At 36.2% G+C, this 18020-nt stretch overlaps 1 protein-coding gene across 4 annotated transcripts in view; it reads left to right on the top strand.

Annotated features, from left to right (window-relative positions):
- NAA16 (N-alpha-acetyltransferase 16, NatA auxiliary subunit) overlaps window positions 1–18020 on the top strand; it is a 64389-nt gene that overhangs the window by 21466 nt on the left and 24903 nt on the right. For all 4 annotated transcript variants that reach the window (XR_011738158.1, XM_071805864.1, XM_065847537.2 and 1 more), the window contains exons 6-9: window positions 5487–5640; window positions 7102–7221; window positions 9369–9464; window positions 13085–13191. Coding sequence is in view for 3 of the 4 variants with exons in the window: in XM_071805864.1 (XP_071661965.1) it covers window positions 5487–5640; window positions 7102–7221; window positions 9369–9464; window positions 13085–13191 (477 nt within the window). In the remaining variant the exon portion in view is untranslated. The remainder of the gene's footprint in view (window positions 1–5486; window positions 5641–7101; window positions 7222–9368; window positions 9465–13084; window positions 13192–18020) is intronic.

Raw genomic sequence — 18020 nt, 5'->3', positions numbered from 1 at the left:
ACAATGCTAACATCAGTATAACCTCTTTTGAGAGAGAGACCTTTCCCTTGTTCTGTTACTGGTGATGCAGAACTATGAAGTCTGAGTAAACAGAACAGAGTGGATATGTTCATTATTCTGTAGCATGGGAAGAAAAAAATGTTTATAGATGGATTCAGTTTGGGGCATGTGCTGGAAGTATCACATGCAGATACTAAGATATTACCTGACCTACAATTTTTTTTTTTTAAACTAGAATATCACATTCTTTCTGGGAACCGCATTTGAGGTCTTATACATCCAGAATGGGTCTAACTGTAAGAAAGCAAATCAGTAATTGCTAGGAGGGAGCAGAGTTTGTGTCTTGGTTGTGTATTGTGGTCAAACAACGGATGTAGCAAGCCAGGTATATACAGCTTGATACTTCAAAAGAGCTGTAACTTCAGGCTTGAATAAACCCTGAAAACAATAAGGTTAAATGAAAATTGGGTCATCTTTTAGGAGCATTTGACAACCAAAAGGTCGTGGTTCTCAAATGAGTCAGTAGAGCCAAATCTGAGCTCAATGTTGAAATGACTGTTCAAATTAAAATGAATATATAATAAATGGAAAAACTGCAAATGAAGTGTAAGAAATTGAGGTTCTTTCAAGGACTAAGAGGGTTTAACAGTGGAATTTGCCTCTTGGAGAAAATGGAGGTGATGCTGTTAATGTTGTCATCTTTTTGAAAAGATTGTGTGTAAATATGCTTGTGTGAGGGCAGTCATGATAATATGTTCTGCAGTCTAGTGACTAAACCAGACTTAAAACCATCTACTGTACATGAACATATTAAATCAGTGGAGTCTGCTGTGCATGTTATCACAATCTTAGATCTCAGGCTAAAACACAGAAATCCTGAGATCTCAGGATCTGATACCCTTTTTCAGTAAAACTGGAAATATTTGGGATATATCTATAAATAGGAGGACAGTTTGTATTTGAACAATGAGCTTTTAACTGTTGAGTAGTGTAATATCAGTCACAGGCAGATGGTGGAAAAGGTGGTTAAGCAGTAAAGGACAAATATGCTACAAATATTGGAAAACAGGAGTTTATAGAAAATATTGTCAAGCCTTTGGGGGGGTGGGGGGGGTGGAGACAATTAAGTGGTGATGTTGTGTTTTCTCCCCCAGAACACTAAATGTGGGTGACTGCATTAGTTTCACATCTCTTGCAAACAGAGAGAGTTTTGTGCTTTGCTGTGCTGGCTCCCTCAGGGGTACAGGCCCACGTAGGGCCCCAGCCACTGCAAGAATCAATGTGTTGGGTCCAGAAGAGTCAGAAGGGACCAAGTGAACTCAAACTCAATTTTGCCACACTTGAGCTCTTCTACAGTAGTCCCCAAACGTAGTGCTTGTGCTGTCTCTGGTTATCTAACAGTCCTGTACTTAAAATAGTTGAGTTCAGGACACTCTATTGATCTTTGAGGAGATACATATGTTGCTTGCTTCCTAAATTTCCCTTCCCGTCCTGTACTTTGTATGTGCTCCAACTCCACAGATGAAGTTTTGTGACTGACTTGATAGAATATTGCATGTGGCTGGGATAAAGGGTGATGCTGTTTAAGATTTAAAAGAACGGTTGAAAGACTGAAGGGTTTCCAAATCACATATGAATGGGAGTCTTTAACAAGCTGATGGTTTTTAGGAGTTTTATGGCAGTCTGTATTAGGCCTGATACTGTTTACCATTATTGTTAATGAATGAAGAAGTGAATGCAATGTGTTATGTAAATGCTGCTGTTGCAATAATTGGTAAATCATGGTGATGTAGGGCAGTCATATTAATTTACTTGGATTACTCAGGCAGCTCTGTCTGTTCAGATGGGAATTAACACAGCCAAAAATCAAGCAGTAAAACTAAAGAAAATATCAAGGAACTGCCATTTTATCAATAGTGACCGTAGGTGAATATCTGAAGATGCGGTATTACAAAATAATGGAGCTATTCTAGCTACAAGCTGTTGCCAAAACCAGCGGTCTGACTTTTTCCTGTGTGTTCCCACTGCTTCCTTGTGCAGCATGGGTTGACTCGTGGAGGGGCTGGTTCAGGAAACCAAAGTGACAGAAAAATAATAACTCTTTTGAAGGATTGATTGGCTGAACTGAACAACTGTGAGGTGAGAGGGGAAGGAGGAAGGGGAATAATAGAGGGAAGTGAGCTGCTGTTGTTGATCCAGGCTTAGGTTATTGTAAAACTGTCCCTCAGGACAGACTTGTGGGTGAAAAGCAAAAATAACACCCTTATTTCTGAGCAGCAGTGGTTTTCTGTATAGAGTACTTTACCGAGAAGTCAAGACTTACTGATGACCCTGTTTTTGAAAAGGTTAAAACTGAGGATAACAATATGGAAGGGTAAGAGACCTAGAGAAAATGTTGTCTAGTGAAAGGCAGAGATTCTCTTTGTTTACTGTAAACAGGAAAAAAACCAGGTGATTCTAGTGAAGTTTAGATAGTGGTTTTGGGAAGAAGGATCGCTGGGAAGATTGCTTAGTAGGGAAAAATAAAGGAACAAGTAGTGGTAGGAAGTTGAGCAACAAATTCAAATGATAAATCACTTCTTATCACTGACAGTTTTATTCTAATAGCAGAGTTATCATTGGAAGTAGTAAATTTTCTGTCTCTTAATGTATCCAGATCAACATTGCCTGTCATCTGAAAGCTATAAACTAACCAGATACACAATATTTCAGTCAAAACCAGGTTATGACTTTGAATGCAGACATCACTGCAGGAAATATAACAGCCTGTGCTGTCCAAGTTAATTCAAATGATTTAAGAGTCACTTCAGAATTTAAGTTTTGGGAACGAAGGTGTCAAACAACAATGCAATTTGTTTTACTGTTGTATGTCCCATTTTTCCTTTCTTCTTTTCCAGAACAAAATTTTTATTTTTAATTTTTATTTTATTCCTAATTTCTGCATCAGGCCCACAATTACAGATATGGACAGAAAACCTCTGGAGTTTTGGGGGTCTGCTCTTAGGTATGTTTTGGTTGCATCTTGTCACATTCTTTCAGTGACAGTTAGGGTGTCTGCGGTTGTAAAATTGCTTTCTTTTTGATCCAGGAGAGGAAGAAATTGATTATGAAATAGTAGAACTGACTTCAAGAGAAAGTTGGACATCTCACGTGCAACAATCATAACTTCTGGGGGGAGGGAGGAGTGAAGATGTATTGTGCAGCAAAAATAGTGGGGGGAAAAGCTTTTGCTTATAAAGAATAAGATATTCTATTAAATCTGATTATTCAGATAAAGTACTGGGGTTGTGTTTACCCTCTGAATTGCATGTTTAAATCATCATTAATTTGATGAGATTTCAAAATACTTCTAAAACGAGGTTTTTCTTAAAACTACTTCTAAAAATGGCTTTTTCAATGGAGCAACAGTAAGTGAGGTATCTTTCTGGTGGATTTGCCTGGTATGTAATGAGGAGTTCATTTGAGAGGTTTTTTTTGACATTTCATAATTTCTTTTAGTCCTGCCAAAGCAGTGGAGATACATGACAGCTAGCATATCTGTTTCTTATATATATAATATTTTTAAGGACTTCAGGGCTAGTCAGTGTTTTGAAGACCTGAAACAAATTCATGATGAGCTAAGAAGTTGTACTGCTTGTGGAATTTAGATGTGTGTTGTATTGGAGAGAAGGATATTTTTCTGTGAAGGAAGAGGAGGAGAAAGAACTGAATTGGTGCTCTGCAGGTTCAGTTCAGTGCTATTGCAGTAAGGATAAGCAAGAAGACACATTTAAATGCTCAGCTCCTGTTGTGTGTGTCAGTCTGTGAAGCAGTTAAAGATGCTTTCAAGGTAACAATGCTTTTATTAGTGACTTCTAATGCTTAATATGGATAAAAATTGAGCCAAGGTGGAAACAGAAATAGAGCTGTAGATAGAGGAAATACAGTTAAAGGAATGGGTAGCATTTTATGCCACCTGCTGACTCTACTTTGTGCAAGGTCTCATCTTGTTCCATTAGCCATAATTTGCTATAATATGTTAACAGTATTCAAGTATTTTTTAGCATTGCTGTTTTCAGCAGTGAAACTGATGTTCATTGCCACACATCTCTACAATATTCTACTTACTCTCTTTCAGAATATTTCTATCTAAAAGGAAATATTTCTAAAAACTTACAGTGCTAAAAGAGCTGCCCCTACAAATTCAAAGGGCATATGAACAGAAATTTTAAGTCTCATAAAACTGATCTGTGCTTAGGGAAGGGCTGGAAGTAGTGATTTAGGAAAAGATTATTTTAATATGAATGTTAATTTCAACCAGTTTAATGTTTCTTTGTTTGCCTGCTTTTCATTTCTGTTTATTTAATTGCTTGGTTCTTGAAAGAAGATAGAGGAAAAGCTTTGCTCAGGAAACAGAAAAGTAATAGTAAATGGTTTGGTGACCAATGTGACTTTCAGGCGCTGCTTGCTCGGGGAGAAATTATGTAGTGTGATGGAAAACAAAATCATTAATAATTATCAAGCTCAGCTCCTTATCTATGTTTAATAATTAAAAAAATCATGTTTGACTATAACTACCTTTCCTACAATTTCTATTCAGGCAGTGTGTTTCACGTAGTAAAGTGTTGCATAGATCTGCTGGGCATTATCTGCAGACTTCTGCACTTTGTCTCTGAAATTCTTGGAATTTACTCATAATTGAAGTAGCTTCTGTGTATAGTAGTGAAGAGCATTCAGTATGGAATAATTATTATATCTCTGGCATGACTTTTCCCTAAATACGCTCTAACCCTAGAAAGGAACGCTGTTGAATGTTGTCCTCTTTCAGTAGCTCATGTTTCACTGGAAGGTGGGTGACCCACTAGATTTACTACAGCCTGTAGGCAAAGTCCTGGGTATGCAACTAGCAGCAGACCTCAAAACAATTATCTGTTGCTTAAAAACACTCTTTACATGCTTGTGTACTGTACTCTCTGGGGAACTGAAGTGTAATACAGAGAACAGTTGGTTAGAAAGAAATAGTTTGTCTGGTCTGAAAAACTCTAGTTGTCAAGCTCTGGCCAATATTTGGGTTGTTTTTTGGTCTTGGAAATAGTTTGATCCAGAACTTTGGTATGCTGATAGTAAGTATTGTGATATCCCAGCAGTCTGCTGTGGAACTTGGATCAAAATTGTTGTGGAGTACATGAGTCTTTCAGAAGAAAAAGGCTACCGAGATGTTTGCAAGTTTTATTTTATAAGAGAAGGCAAGGTTTCTGTTTTTAATTATCTTGCCACAGTGATAACAGGGAAATACAGGAATTATTTTAAACTATTATCTAACAAAGGATATCCTGAATGAATCTAATTTGATTGTGAATAATGGGAGTTGTCCATTTTGAATGTTTGGATGGGTATATAAATAGCCCTGATATATTTTGTAGCCTGGATCTTGTGTTCTGTAATATTGCAAACATTTGAGGTACGGGTAAATGTTAATTAACCTATTGCCTTTTTTTCCCCTCCAGATTCCTCCAAATAAAATAGATTATGAATATAGTGAACTGATTTTGTATCAAAATCAAGTGATGAGAGAGGCAGATCTATTTGAGGAGTCTTTAGAACATATAGAGACATATGAAAAGCAAATATGTGATAAATTAATAGTAGAAGAAATCAAAGGTAAGTCATCCTTCTCTCAGCCAATTTTGTTCTAACCTCTTGCTACTGGCTGACTTTCAGATATGATAGAGCAGTAAAGTAAAACACATGTGAGATCTTTAATTGATTTGAAACACTATAGGGAGCCTGGTAACACCAGACTTAAAATTTGGTGCTCAAGTAACTTGCCTAACCAAAGTGGATAGTGGATGCAGGTAGTTTAACCTGGGTTGACACTGGAACTGAGGAACTGAGGAAATCTCAGACTTCATTATATTGGTACATACCAGAGTAGCTTTCATAAATCAGAGCTAATGTAACCCAGTTTTAATCTCATGAAGGATACTGTTTATAGTACAGACATTGATACTTCTGTCAAACAAAGAAAAAACAAACATCTGGTTCTTGTTTCCTTCTTATGCTTTCTAATGCACTTCCTTGTGTTGCTCTGCTTAAGTGAATACTGAAGTTGACTTTTTTGATTAACCCAGAGTTGTTTTGTAGATTTGAAATATTGAGTTCTGAGTATGCAGTTGTGTAATAGCATGTATTCTTCAGCTGCTCCTTGTTTGCCTAATTGCAGTGGGTTGACCTTGACCAGCAGGTAGAACAGCTACTCACTCACTGCTTGCAGTCTCCCTTGTCAGGACAGAAGAAAGAATAGGAAGAGCAAAAGCAAGAAAACTCATGTGTTGAGATAAAGATAGGTAAAGTAGAAGAAAGGGGAATGATGGGGGGAAAAAAAAAAGATGCCCAAGTGATGCACAGGCTATCACTCACCGTCTTGCACAGACTGGTGCTCAGGTGGTCTCCAAGCAATGGTCCCCTGCCCAAATGCTCCTTTTTATTACTAGACATGACACACTAGATGGCCAAAGGAATATTTCAGGCTACTTTGGGTCAGCTGTCCAGGTTGTCTCTGCTTCCAGCTTATTGTCCACCCTGTCCTGCTTGCTGGGTGCAGAGTGGGTGTAAAAAGAGCCTTGATGCTCTACAAATACCACTGAGCAGTAGCGAAAACATTCTGTTGTCAGTGTTTAGTTACAAATCCAAACCACAGCACTGTAGGGGCTGCTGTGAATAAAATTAATTCCATGCAAGCCAGACCTAGTAAAATTATTTACTTAGTAGTAAACCAATGTGATTTAACTGGTTAAAAAAAGGTAGGTGATATGAGAAATATAGGTGTAATTAAGTAAACAGTCTGATAGAAAGTAACATAGTTATGTGTTGGAGTCCTGCAAGGAAGAGTTGCTTATTTCTTTTATAAACCCAATAGCTTTTTTAAATACTCAGATACAGACATTCAAATCATCTTTGCTTTCAAAAGTGCTGAATGCTCCAAACTGCGGGCTATATAGGCCTCTTTAAGTATCTACATATGATTAAGCTCAATTTTATGTATTTAGTGTTGTAAACCTTACTCTCAAGTCACCAGTATGTTCTCCTGTAATTCACAGTTCTTTACTGTGTTGCTTTTAGGAGAGATGTTACTGAAGTTGGGAAGACTGAAAGAAGCTGGCGAAGTGTACAAAGAGTTAATTGAGCGCAATGCAGAAAACTGGTATTATTATGAAAGCCTGGAGAAGGCCCTTCAACCTAGTAAGTTAAGATAGACACATTGAAAATACATATGATATAGGATGTACTTAAAACTCCTGTTCGATACGCTACTGTTCTAGATTAAGTAGTTTTACTTGGCAGAAAGCTATGTACCTTCTGATCTGGAATTTTATATAGTTGTGTTTATCCATTTAAAAAAATATTCACTGAAGAACTTGTGTGCATGAAAATACCAAGAGCAAGTCTTTCTTCTTGGAGCTCAAGGTGGCAGTTGTTAACATGCTCACCTTCCTTGCCACATGTGATCTTGGCAACCAGTTTGCAATCTGTCCCTGTCTAGTAGTTGATTGTCAGACTTGTCATATCATATCATATATACCACAGCATAAAATGGCAATTCTGAAACTTGTTTGGGTGGTACCTCCTTCTATGGGTATGTAGAAAAACACTCGAATATGTATTTCAGATGGCCTTTTAAAAACAGGCCATCTGAAAAAAATATTTTCTTTAAACTGACTGTTCTTTGGAGGAAAAGGGGATGAATGTGATAACATCTTTCATTTTCCAGTGCTAGTTCACGTTACTACTGTTCTCTCTTTCCAGGAAAATAGCTAAATGTTATGGGTTTGTTTTTTGTTGTGTGTTTTTTTTTAATTGCAATGTTGCAACAATTTATATTCCATGTTTGCAGTGGTAACTTGCCCAGGTGTTTACAAAGGAATGGTTTCCTTATATTTCACCATTCGCTAATTAGTGGAAGTTTTATTGGAGTTATTCTGATGACATCATAAATCATAAATCACAAGGATATTATTTGTAGATATCGTAGCTGCATTGTATTTGCAACCAGCTTGCTTCTAGAAAGTTTTCTAGTTGGGTTTCATGAGGTCTGGCAATATGGCTTGTGACTGGCAGTGAAGAAGATGCTTTTGTTACACTGAGAAGAGTGTTGCCCTTTAAATGGTTTTCCTAATGTATCCATAGAGTTGAACATCATGATTATTGTACCAGAAAATCAATTACCCAAGAACTTGATTACTCTGTTTAGTAGTATATGTTGATGAAAATGTGTAGTTCTTAACGAAGAACCAGTCCAGTACTTTATTTGACATATTAAAATCCAATGTAGATTAAAACTGTACTAATTTATAAAACTAATAATGCTACTTTATTTTTTAGGTGATCTTAGGACTATTTCCTCCCCCATGGTAAGTTCTGGAGCTCCAACTTGTGACTTCAATTAGGGCTTTTATATGCTTTAGTTCCAATCCGAACACTATTTTAGGATAACTTTTAGAAATGTGCATATCTTGGAGCCACTGGGTAACATATTTCCCCCCCCTTCCCCAACATCTGAGCTCAGTGACAAGATAAATTGTTTTTTTCTTATGAAATGAAAACATATATTTATTAAATATATGTTGTGTCATAGTACATTCAGTTTTATTTCAATTGCTTGATGAACTTAACATTTCAGTGAAATTGATCTTAATTATGTGAAAATGGCATCTCAAAGCAACAGATGAGTTTTATTTCAGTTCTAACCACATTGGAGCTCCAAAGCATATTATGGGGGAAAGGGGAGGAGTGGGAAGAAAATCTTTAAGTAGCTTTATTTTTGTGAAACATTAAGATATAAGGAGTCCTAGTCCTCAGTACTTACACTGGCAGTATTGTGCCTTGTTTTTGCTGCTACCAGAGCACCTTTAATAAAGGTGTGCTTGTATCGTGTGCTACTTGTCTCGCATTTCTAAATCATAGGTAGACATTTTGCTGGATGCTTTAAGTATGTCTGGAATGAATTCCTAGTGAAAAGAGTTAATTGAATCTGTGAATGCCAAATGACTGTGTGAATGGGTCTGCAGAGCATGTAGCTGAAAGAAACCAAACTCTAGTGCTGTATGATTGAATGTGCAAGTTAATTGTCTTGTTTGCAGTTAATCTTTATGGCAATTAATGCTGATAGTTGTATATTGTACATGCAGGGTTTTCATTACACAGTTTTACACAGTAATGTTTATGATTAACTGGAAAAAACATGGAAAAAAAAAAAACTTGATATGTTTAAATTGTTCCAAATCCAAACTGTATAAGAAGGCCAGCTAAATTAATTCTAAAAATTTAAAAAAAATTGGAAGAATAGATTTTTATCTGTTACTTATATCTATTATATTTACTGATAATAGGCACTTTAGAAGAGAGGCTTCAGATTTATGAAGAAGTTAGTAAAAGACATCCCAGAGCAGTTTCACCTAGAAGATTACCTTTAAACTTTGTTTCAGGTAAAAATTTGCATATCTGTTCTGTAATATTTTTTCCCTTAAGTTTTCATGAGGCTGTTGAATGTGTGTTTGATACTTATTTGTACATTTACACAGATCAGATGTGTGCATTTCTCTTGGAATAGACAGAATTATTTATTATGTTTTAGGAGTTGACAGAAAAAAGTTTGTGCTCTAATATGGTGATATGAACTATGTCATGTTTGTATTGATAAAACTACAGTATGAAATGGTATATGGATTGTTGGAATTACTGTACATAATTTTTCTGTGTCATACAAGTTAATCATAAGTTAAAAGGAAGGGATAAAATACATTTCAATTCAAGGTACAGGGGAGTGTTTGTATATACACACCCCTCTTTTATGTTAAATATATATATAAAAAAGCTAACTTATTAACTATGAACGCTGAAACCAGGTGTAAATGATGCATATAACAATCACGGTAGCATAGGACTGAACTTCCTAATGGGTTTTGTGCTACAGTTTTTGTACTGTACAGAAAGCACCAAATCTATTACTATCTCATTGGGTGTCCAGCACTTTGTTGTAGAACCATTAGAAGTTTAAATCTACAATATAAACTAACTTTGTGCTGGTAATTTAATAAGTATGGGAACAAAAAAGCAGGTCTGCAGTGTTATATAGCAGAAGTTATTTTAATTTTAAAGCAAAGTTCTTTAGTGAATCTGTCCTTTCAAGAGTTGTTTTGAAATACAGTGCACGAATGTGCTCTATTCTGGAGGAAATAGGTATACACTTTTTAAAACAGATAGCTATGATGTTGCAAAATACGTAGAAGTAGGCTAAATGAAGTGGTAAATCCCATGAAAAGATATAATTGGTATGTACTTTGTATTTCTTTTCAAAAGTTTATTATTGGACGTACAGACAGCTACATAAGTTAGATATCTAAGTGTCAGTAAGTTCCTAAGTTTAGCTGCAAATTCTCAACACACCATTTAATTTTGTGAGGTAGCTTTTAGTTTAGATCATGTACTGAGCACTACATTGATTGTACCCATACATGTTACAGAGCATAGCTAGTCCAGTTTTCCATTGTTGCTCAGGAGCCTGAATGTGTGCACACCTTTTGCCTGTAAAATTACAGAATTGTAACTGCTTCTTAAGAGATTTGGCACCAAAGTTAACACTTGTGCCTTACTTAATCCCAGATATTTCAGTTTCTTTGAAGATACAAGGGCAAATTAAGGCAGTTTGGCTAGATTTGAAAAGCTAGGTGACAAGTAATTGTTTATCTCCTGTAATAAAATTGTTATGGTAATACATAGCAAACAAGGAACCTGCAAAACGCTCTTCCATGTCTTTATGAATAGTGTGTTTTGCTGTTGGGTTCATTTCACTGTATGTTTTGCACTTGCTTACTTTGTATCTGACAGTGTAGTTTCACAGCTAACGTTCATTTAAATAGAAATATGCTTGGTAGTGAGGATTAGTTGTTCCTGCTGTAGCAACAGTCTAATTGAAAGCAAAATTCGTCATTAAATCAGTTGAGAAAAAACTCTCAGGCTACTTTCTGTACTGTTTCAAATATGAATTTTCTGAAATTAAAGTTTGTGCTTCTGTCAGTTTAGTAAGACTGTATCAGTCATGGATGTATAAGACTGGTTTTGATTCCCTATAAATTCATCTCTTCACTAAATGATTTCTTGTGTTTCTAAGTACAGCAGATAGGAATTCCTGTTGGTAGAAACTAATAGTGAGGATGTAAAGGTGTAGAAACCAACTTGTTTGCAGAAATGTATTTGCGGATTTCAGGAGGACAGAACTCTTCGTTAAATGAGATTGCTGTTGCAGTACAGTCACTGACCAGTTGCTTACAACCATCACTGGTTGATTCAGAGTTGGCTTAAAATACTCTCAAGTTCAGGCTTTTATTAAAGGGCAGGCTTTCCCAGGCCTTGCCGTGCATTTCATCTTACTAACCTTGTATTTGATGCAGATCTGCTCTATGATCTATCTGGAAACCACCTTTATGGAGGAAGGCTGTTGCAGTTCATTTTTAGACTGATCAAGGGTGGGGGTTGGAGTCTGGCCACCCAGTTTTAGGTTTGTCGATGCTGCCATGGATTCCCTGTTACTGCGGTCAGGTCTTTTCTGTCCATCAGACTAAGTTTTGACATAGGTGGGTGCCTGGTGGTGTGCTTTGCCTTTTTTCAGACTTTGTTTTAAAGCTGTTCTGCTTTCTATAAATAAATATGTACCTAATGGAAGCTTCAAGCTTGCTTTCCTAAATTCTGACTTATAATTCTTCCATTAAGAAAATAGAAATCAGAATAATTCCACAGAAGAAACTGAGAAGCTGAGTTGCTTGGGTTTTTTTTGTCATATGGGGGAGTTTCTTGTGGAGTGAGAAAACAAGTTTTAATTAATCTACCTATAATAAAGCATGTGCTTATGGATCCTCATTAACAGGTAGCAGGAGTTTCTATATACAACAGTTTGTTTTAGTACAGCAAGATGAGAACATGAATTACTTTTATTGGTCTCAGTAACAGTGCTAATAACAGTAAGTGTAGTACAATTAAGAATTGGTGGAAGTACATGTTTTACACAAAGCAGTAGTATCTTCTTTTTCTTGTTATCTATGGAAGTCTTACCAAATCTGTAATTTGTTTTTAATAAATTGAAGTTTATTTAAACAGTTCAATGTATGTATGTTAGCATTATGTGATGTGTACTACTTCCTTGTTTAAAGACTTAGAAAAGCCTGCAGAATAGACAGTGAAGTGTAGCAACTTCGTCCCCATGGAAAGCAAACAAAACCAATAAAAAATAATTAAAAAAAATGCACACACCTGAAACAACTGAAAAGAACCGAAAACCACCACTTTTCATCATAGGAATAAAAACATGAGAGCCAGTTATTTTCCTGACTGGATATATTCTCTTTGAAGTCCCACTTTTTTATGGAAACAGCCTTTCCCAGAGAGGTAGCATACAGCAAGTACTGTAGTTTTTACCTGAAAACATAATTAAATCAGATGCACAGCTTTCTGATAGTATATTTTGATGAAGGTGGTTCTGATATGGTGCTTATCCTTCTGAAACCTAGTCTTCTGTTTCTGATTCCAGAAACAATCATATTATCATTGGAGGTCATGTCCAACTCATTAAAAAATAGGACTAGAAGAGAGGTAGAGGGTTCATTTCATCCATCCCTGTTCCTCAAAGCAGGATAATTTATATCTGCGCTATTCCTAACACACATTTGTCTAACTTAATCATAAAAACTTCCAATGATGGAGCTTTTACAAGATCTCCAAGGTAATCCATTCCAGTGCTTAGTTATTCTTACCATTATAGCTTTTTCCAATGTTCGTTTAAACAGAGCTTGCTACATCCTCTGTAGCCAGCACTTAATACTTTCCCTTTGTAATAGTCCTCAAATCTGTAAAAATCTGTTACCATGTCTTTGTGAGGAGTCTCCTAAACACTAGCAGCTTAAGCATCTTGTTCTTAAGTAACAGGAAAGATCAAAACCCTTAATTGCAGTTTCCAGTCACTCTATTATCCAGTGTTCCACAGCAAGTAGTGCTTACATTTATGTAAAGCTTGCAATCACTGACGTATAACCAAATACACTTTTGTTTCTAGGTGAAAAATTTAGAGAACTAATGGATAAGTTCCTGAGGGTTAACTTCAGTAAAGGCTGCCCACCCTTGTTTACCACTTTGAAATCTTTATATTACAATCCAGAAAAGGTAAAATTTAGTATTTATTTGGTTTTAATTAAGTCTTCCATCTAACTGTTTTAATGTAGATTTTCCTGTAACTTACCAATAACTTGCTGTATGTTTTACTCCTTAATGTGCTGCTTTGTCATATGTGAATGATTACTTGGTGATGCTTAATATGTATAAAACTTTGCATCTGCAGACGGTTGATGTCAAAATGCTTGAAGTTGGATTCGTGCAAAATGCATTGAAGTTCCTAGAAATCCAAGATAGCCAGTAACTTTTTTTGTGCACCTGGAGTACAAGTGTGTCAGAATTCTTCCAACTTATGGTTTATGATGTCACCAGAAGTAAAGATTTTAATACCACAGAGATGGCTGTTGTATGTACTTTTCTGAATTGCATGAATACATTAGTATTTACCACAAAGACTTGTTTCTCATTTCGGTCTTTAGCTAAAACTGTTTGATTTTTTTGCACTTCTGCGCTCTGACAGTTTTGGCAAAATTGTTGCACAATTGAACTGTTATTTCAAATGTAGTTCTTTCGTTCAAGATTGTCAGTAAGGTACAGTAAAAAAAAAAATCAAGCTAAAGTGTGTTTCTAAAATGTGTAGAAAAACAAAGTCTATTTAGCCATTGCTATCTTTGCTACAAGCTATAAAACTGTGGGTGTTCTAATCCATTCCTGACTAGTTAAAAGGTTTTTGCAGCAGGAAAAGTCCTAAATACACGATGCAGCTTTTCAGCTAGCAGTGGATATTCCTTTAATTGGGCTACAATTATTCTTCTTTCAAAGAGTCTCTTTGCTAGTTGTCTTAACATGAAATTTTTGATACACTTTTGTTCAGAGAAGATAATCTGTGCTGTGTCTCTGTGGTTGACAGAATTAGTAGACTCTGGTATCATGTCTAGTACAGGCTGTTCTACAGTGCCTATTGCTAATGCATGCTTTTCAGTGTTAACTTTTGAAACTGGATTGACGTTTTTAAAGTGATACACTGTGTAGAGAGAGGTACTGTCAGTGCTGTGAAAGTTTTACCTCTGCTATTTGAAGTACAGAAATCTAGCAGTTAGAATGTGTGTGTGTATGTATATATATATAAAAAAACTAATTTGGCTTGTGAAAATGTATTTAGCACATAGTTGGTTTTGATGTGATGGGCAAAAAATTTAGGACTACCGTGTTTTGAGGCAGACACTTATCCAGAAAGGTGCCTTGCTGCTAGTTATCTTCATTTAGTCAAATCAGTGCTACTCAGAACTGCTAGCTAAATCCTAAAAAGCAATTGAAATCAAGATCTTCAATTACCAAATATGCTTGGACAACTTGTGCTTTTAACTTGTGGAAAAAGCATTTTCCTCTTCTTTCTTGTTCTTTTATCAAGACAGGGTCTCTTTCACGTTGGACTTGGTTGGGTTTTCAATAACTATAGTGTAACAGAAGGATCTTTGAAACCAAGAGAAACTTTATTTTTAATCTCTGACAGTTACCTTTAGAATTGCTAAAACATAAGGCTTAGAAGGGCAGAAAATTACGGTGAACTAACATGTGCTATACCTTTCAGGAAAATGTTTTATTTTGATATCTAGTTTAAGTCAGTGCTTAATCCTGGTTTTCCACATCAATTACTGGTATATTTTGACTGAAAATAGAAATAATTGTAGTCAGGATCATGTTAAACCTACTAGAAAATACCTACCAAATTACCAAATTCTCTACAAGTTGGGAATGAACAGTTCCCCATTTATTTTTCTGGAAACAGGTGTAATTTGGTGTAGTCAACTGCAGTTGCATTTTGAAGAGACATAGATAGGAGAATTTTATGAAAGAGTTGGTATTTAAGCCTAGAAACTTCCTTTTTTTTTTTTGTGGAACTTCAGGTATGTCCAGGATCTTTCCTAAACTGTGGTTTTAGGGAAAAGGTGGAATAAGCAATGTTTATGTTAAAGGAAGTTTTCCATTTCTATGTACTTGGATTAAAAAAATAGTGCTGCAATATTTTACATGTAGGAAAGGAATATGTAAATTATTTTAATACCTGCAAGAATACAGAGAAATAGTGGGGAAAAATATGGCTTTACTTGCTCAGTGAATGTGATTATATTTCTCAGTATTTCTTTCTGGTGTTAAAAACATGTTTTACACCAAAGGATAATGTGAAGAGTAGCTGATTTTAGAGGAAAAATGTGCATGTCTCCCCTCTGTTTGGAGAGGGCAAAGAAAAATAAGAGTGGTTGTATAGAAGGCAAACATTTATCAGATTGGTTCAGGAAGGTGTTGTTATCTAATTGCTATAAGTTGGTATTTCATACTAAATGTTTCAAATAAATCAAAATATGCCAGCAATTTTTAAAACCAGATTCTAGTCTCCTAGCATTACTTAACAGTTTGGGGTGAAATCTAGCTTCAGATACACAGAGCTGCAAAGCTTTAGGATCTGCCTTGTTCAAAGTGAAGACGATTCAGGAAGGCTTTGGAATCCCGTCAGTACTTAGATGGCTTAGAAAAGTTCCAAATACCAAGGTGTTATAGGTTGGAAGCTCTGCTTTGTGTTCCAATACAGACATTGTTGTGATAAGATCTAAACCAGATTTCGTGTACTCGTGGAAGTAACATCAGAAAATAAGGTGTGAAAAATCCTTATTTTTGGACTATTTAAGGAGTTAAAGGTCAGCTGTGTTTTATGATGATCAACTGTGATCAACTAACAGTGTTTTAGTATGTTAGCACTGACTTGATCCAAGATCCTTTAAGCAATTAAAGAGTTTAAAAGATGCATTTCTTCCCAAATCAGGAATCAAATCCACAAAGAATAATGCTGGAGTAACTTTTAATTTGCAAGTTGGCCACACATTACATATATCTTTATTCCTTTCAGCTACACCCATTTTTGTTTTAAGAATTGTTTGACAAAATCCTTCTCTGGTACTATTATTACATATTTGTTACGTTCTTTGTTTTAGAGAGACAGAAGTGTCTGATACTTGTCTGAACTTTTGTTTTGTTACTTGAAATTTTACTGGATACCTCAATGGAGATCAGTAGATCCTGGAGACAGAAGGGAGTTTTTTGTTTTGTTTTAACATTTCTAGGAATAGGAAAAAACACAGAATTATCTTTGCATAGTATATCAAAAAGAGTATGTTGTGCTCCTATATATTCCTGCTTTCAGTTAATTTTCGGTGTATTTGATTGAAATAAAAAATTATTATTCTAGTACAGTAAACATAACTTTTGAAAAAATTTTAAAATCGACATGACTGTCATCCAATAACAAGGCAACCAAAGTATTTATTCTTAGCTCTATTTTCTTGGTTCCACTTTTTGGGGGTGGGTGAATTATTTTGGGCAGGTGTGTGTTTGGATTTCAAAAACTTTCAGTTTGTTTGTCTCTAAAATTGTCTGGAATATGTTTTTAACAATCATATAAGCTATTTTAACAGACATTGAGTTCCAGATTCGGGCATGTGAATTTAGGTCAGTGGACAGAATTTGTGCAGCTTATACCATATGTGGTTTCCTATGTAGAGTCACTTCAACAGCTGTCAAAGCTTCTTTTGGCTCTGCTGGGGAGATCCGATGGATGCTTTGATTGTAGAGGGAGCACAGGCACCTATATCATTGTTATCTATAAGTATAAATGTCTGAACCTGAAGGTGCCTCCAGTGTGTTGGGAACTGTTTATACTTGTTCCCAAAGTATTTATTAAATGGATAGTTATTGGATAGCTCTCTTTTAAAACTAGGGAGAATAACAGGAGGGTGGTGAGGCACTGGAACAGGCTGCCCAGAGAAGTTGTGGATGCCCCATCCCTGGAAGTGTTCAAGGCCAGGTTGGATGGGGCTTTGAGCAACCTGGTCTAGTGGAAGGTTCCCTGCCCATGACAGGGAGGTTGGAACTAGATGATCTTTAAGGTCCTTTCAAACCCAAACCATTCTGTGATTTTGTGATTTGAGGGAGAGAAAAAAAGAAGACACTTTTGTCATGGGGATTGTCAAACATGGTAAAAAGTTACTCAGAGAGATAGTGGAATTTTCATCCTTGGAGACAGTCAAAATGTGACTGGATGTAGTCAGGAGTCACCTGTTTCAGCTGACCCTGTTCTGTGAAGGGGAGTTGGACTAGGCAGTCTGTAGAGGTCTCTTCCAACCTTAATGATTCCGTGGTAGTATCTTCTTACTGGATTTCACCTTCACATATATGATCAACTGGTAGCTGTTGACTTGCTAGCCAACAAGCTGGTCTGCTACTGGTACTTCAGTAGTGGGACCAGTGCATTTTATGCAAGTCTGGCAACACTAAGATCCCACAGCAAACAGTGCCGAAAGGCACAATACTGACAGATATATATACAGAAGCACTGAGATCCTTAATCTGGATACTGTGGTTTGGAATTTTTAGTTGTGATTTTTTTTGATCTGTTTACCAGCATAGCCTTCCTAATCAGTTCCTAGGATTTCTTGCTTCTCCCTTCTTGGGTCATTCATAAAGAGAAAAACAGGCACTTGTCACAGACTTTGCCTTTTAGAAATGCATTATCTTCAAAGCACAGTTGCCTTGGTGTTTGGTTGAAGTAGGTACACGCATGCTTCACCATGTGTCAAGGGAAGCATCTGTAACTGCTGCATCAGGGTGGGTACTTGCCAAAAGACCAGGTTGTTTTATTCATGAGTGAAAAGGGGTTGGACTGTGGATGCTATCTATAGATATGAAGAGATCTAGTAATTGTTTCAGTACAGTCCTACATCCTGCGTTCTTGTTTTTGGAGATCTCAAAGTGGTGCATAGGGCATCCCTCTTTATTTCTCTGATGTTCTGCAGTGCAAGCTCTAACAGACGATGTAATTGTTCTGC

The sequence above is a fragment of the Patagioenas fasciata genome, chromosome 1, assembly GCF_037038585.1.
Source record: "Patagioenas fasciata isolate bPatFas1 chromosome 1, bPatFas1.hap1, whole genome shotgun sequence".
Taxonomy (NCBI): Eukaryota; Metazoa; Chordata; class Aves; order Columbiformes; family Columbidae; genus Patagioenas; species Patagioenas fasciata.
Note: the sequence above shows the minus strand (reverse complement) of the source record. Positions and strands in the feature narration are given on the sequence as shown.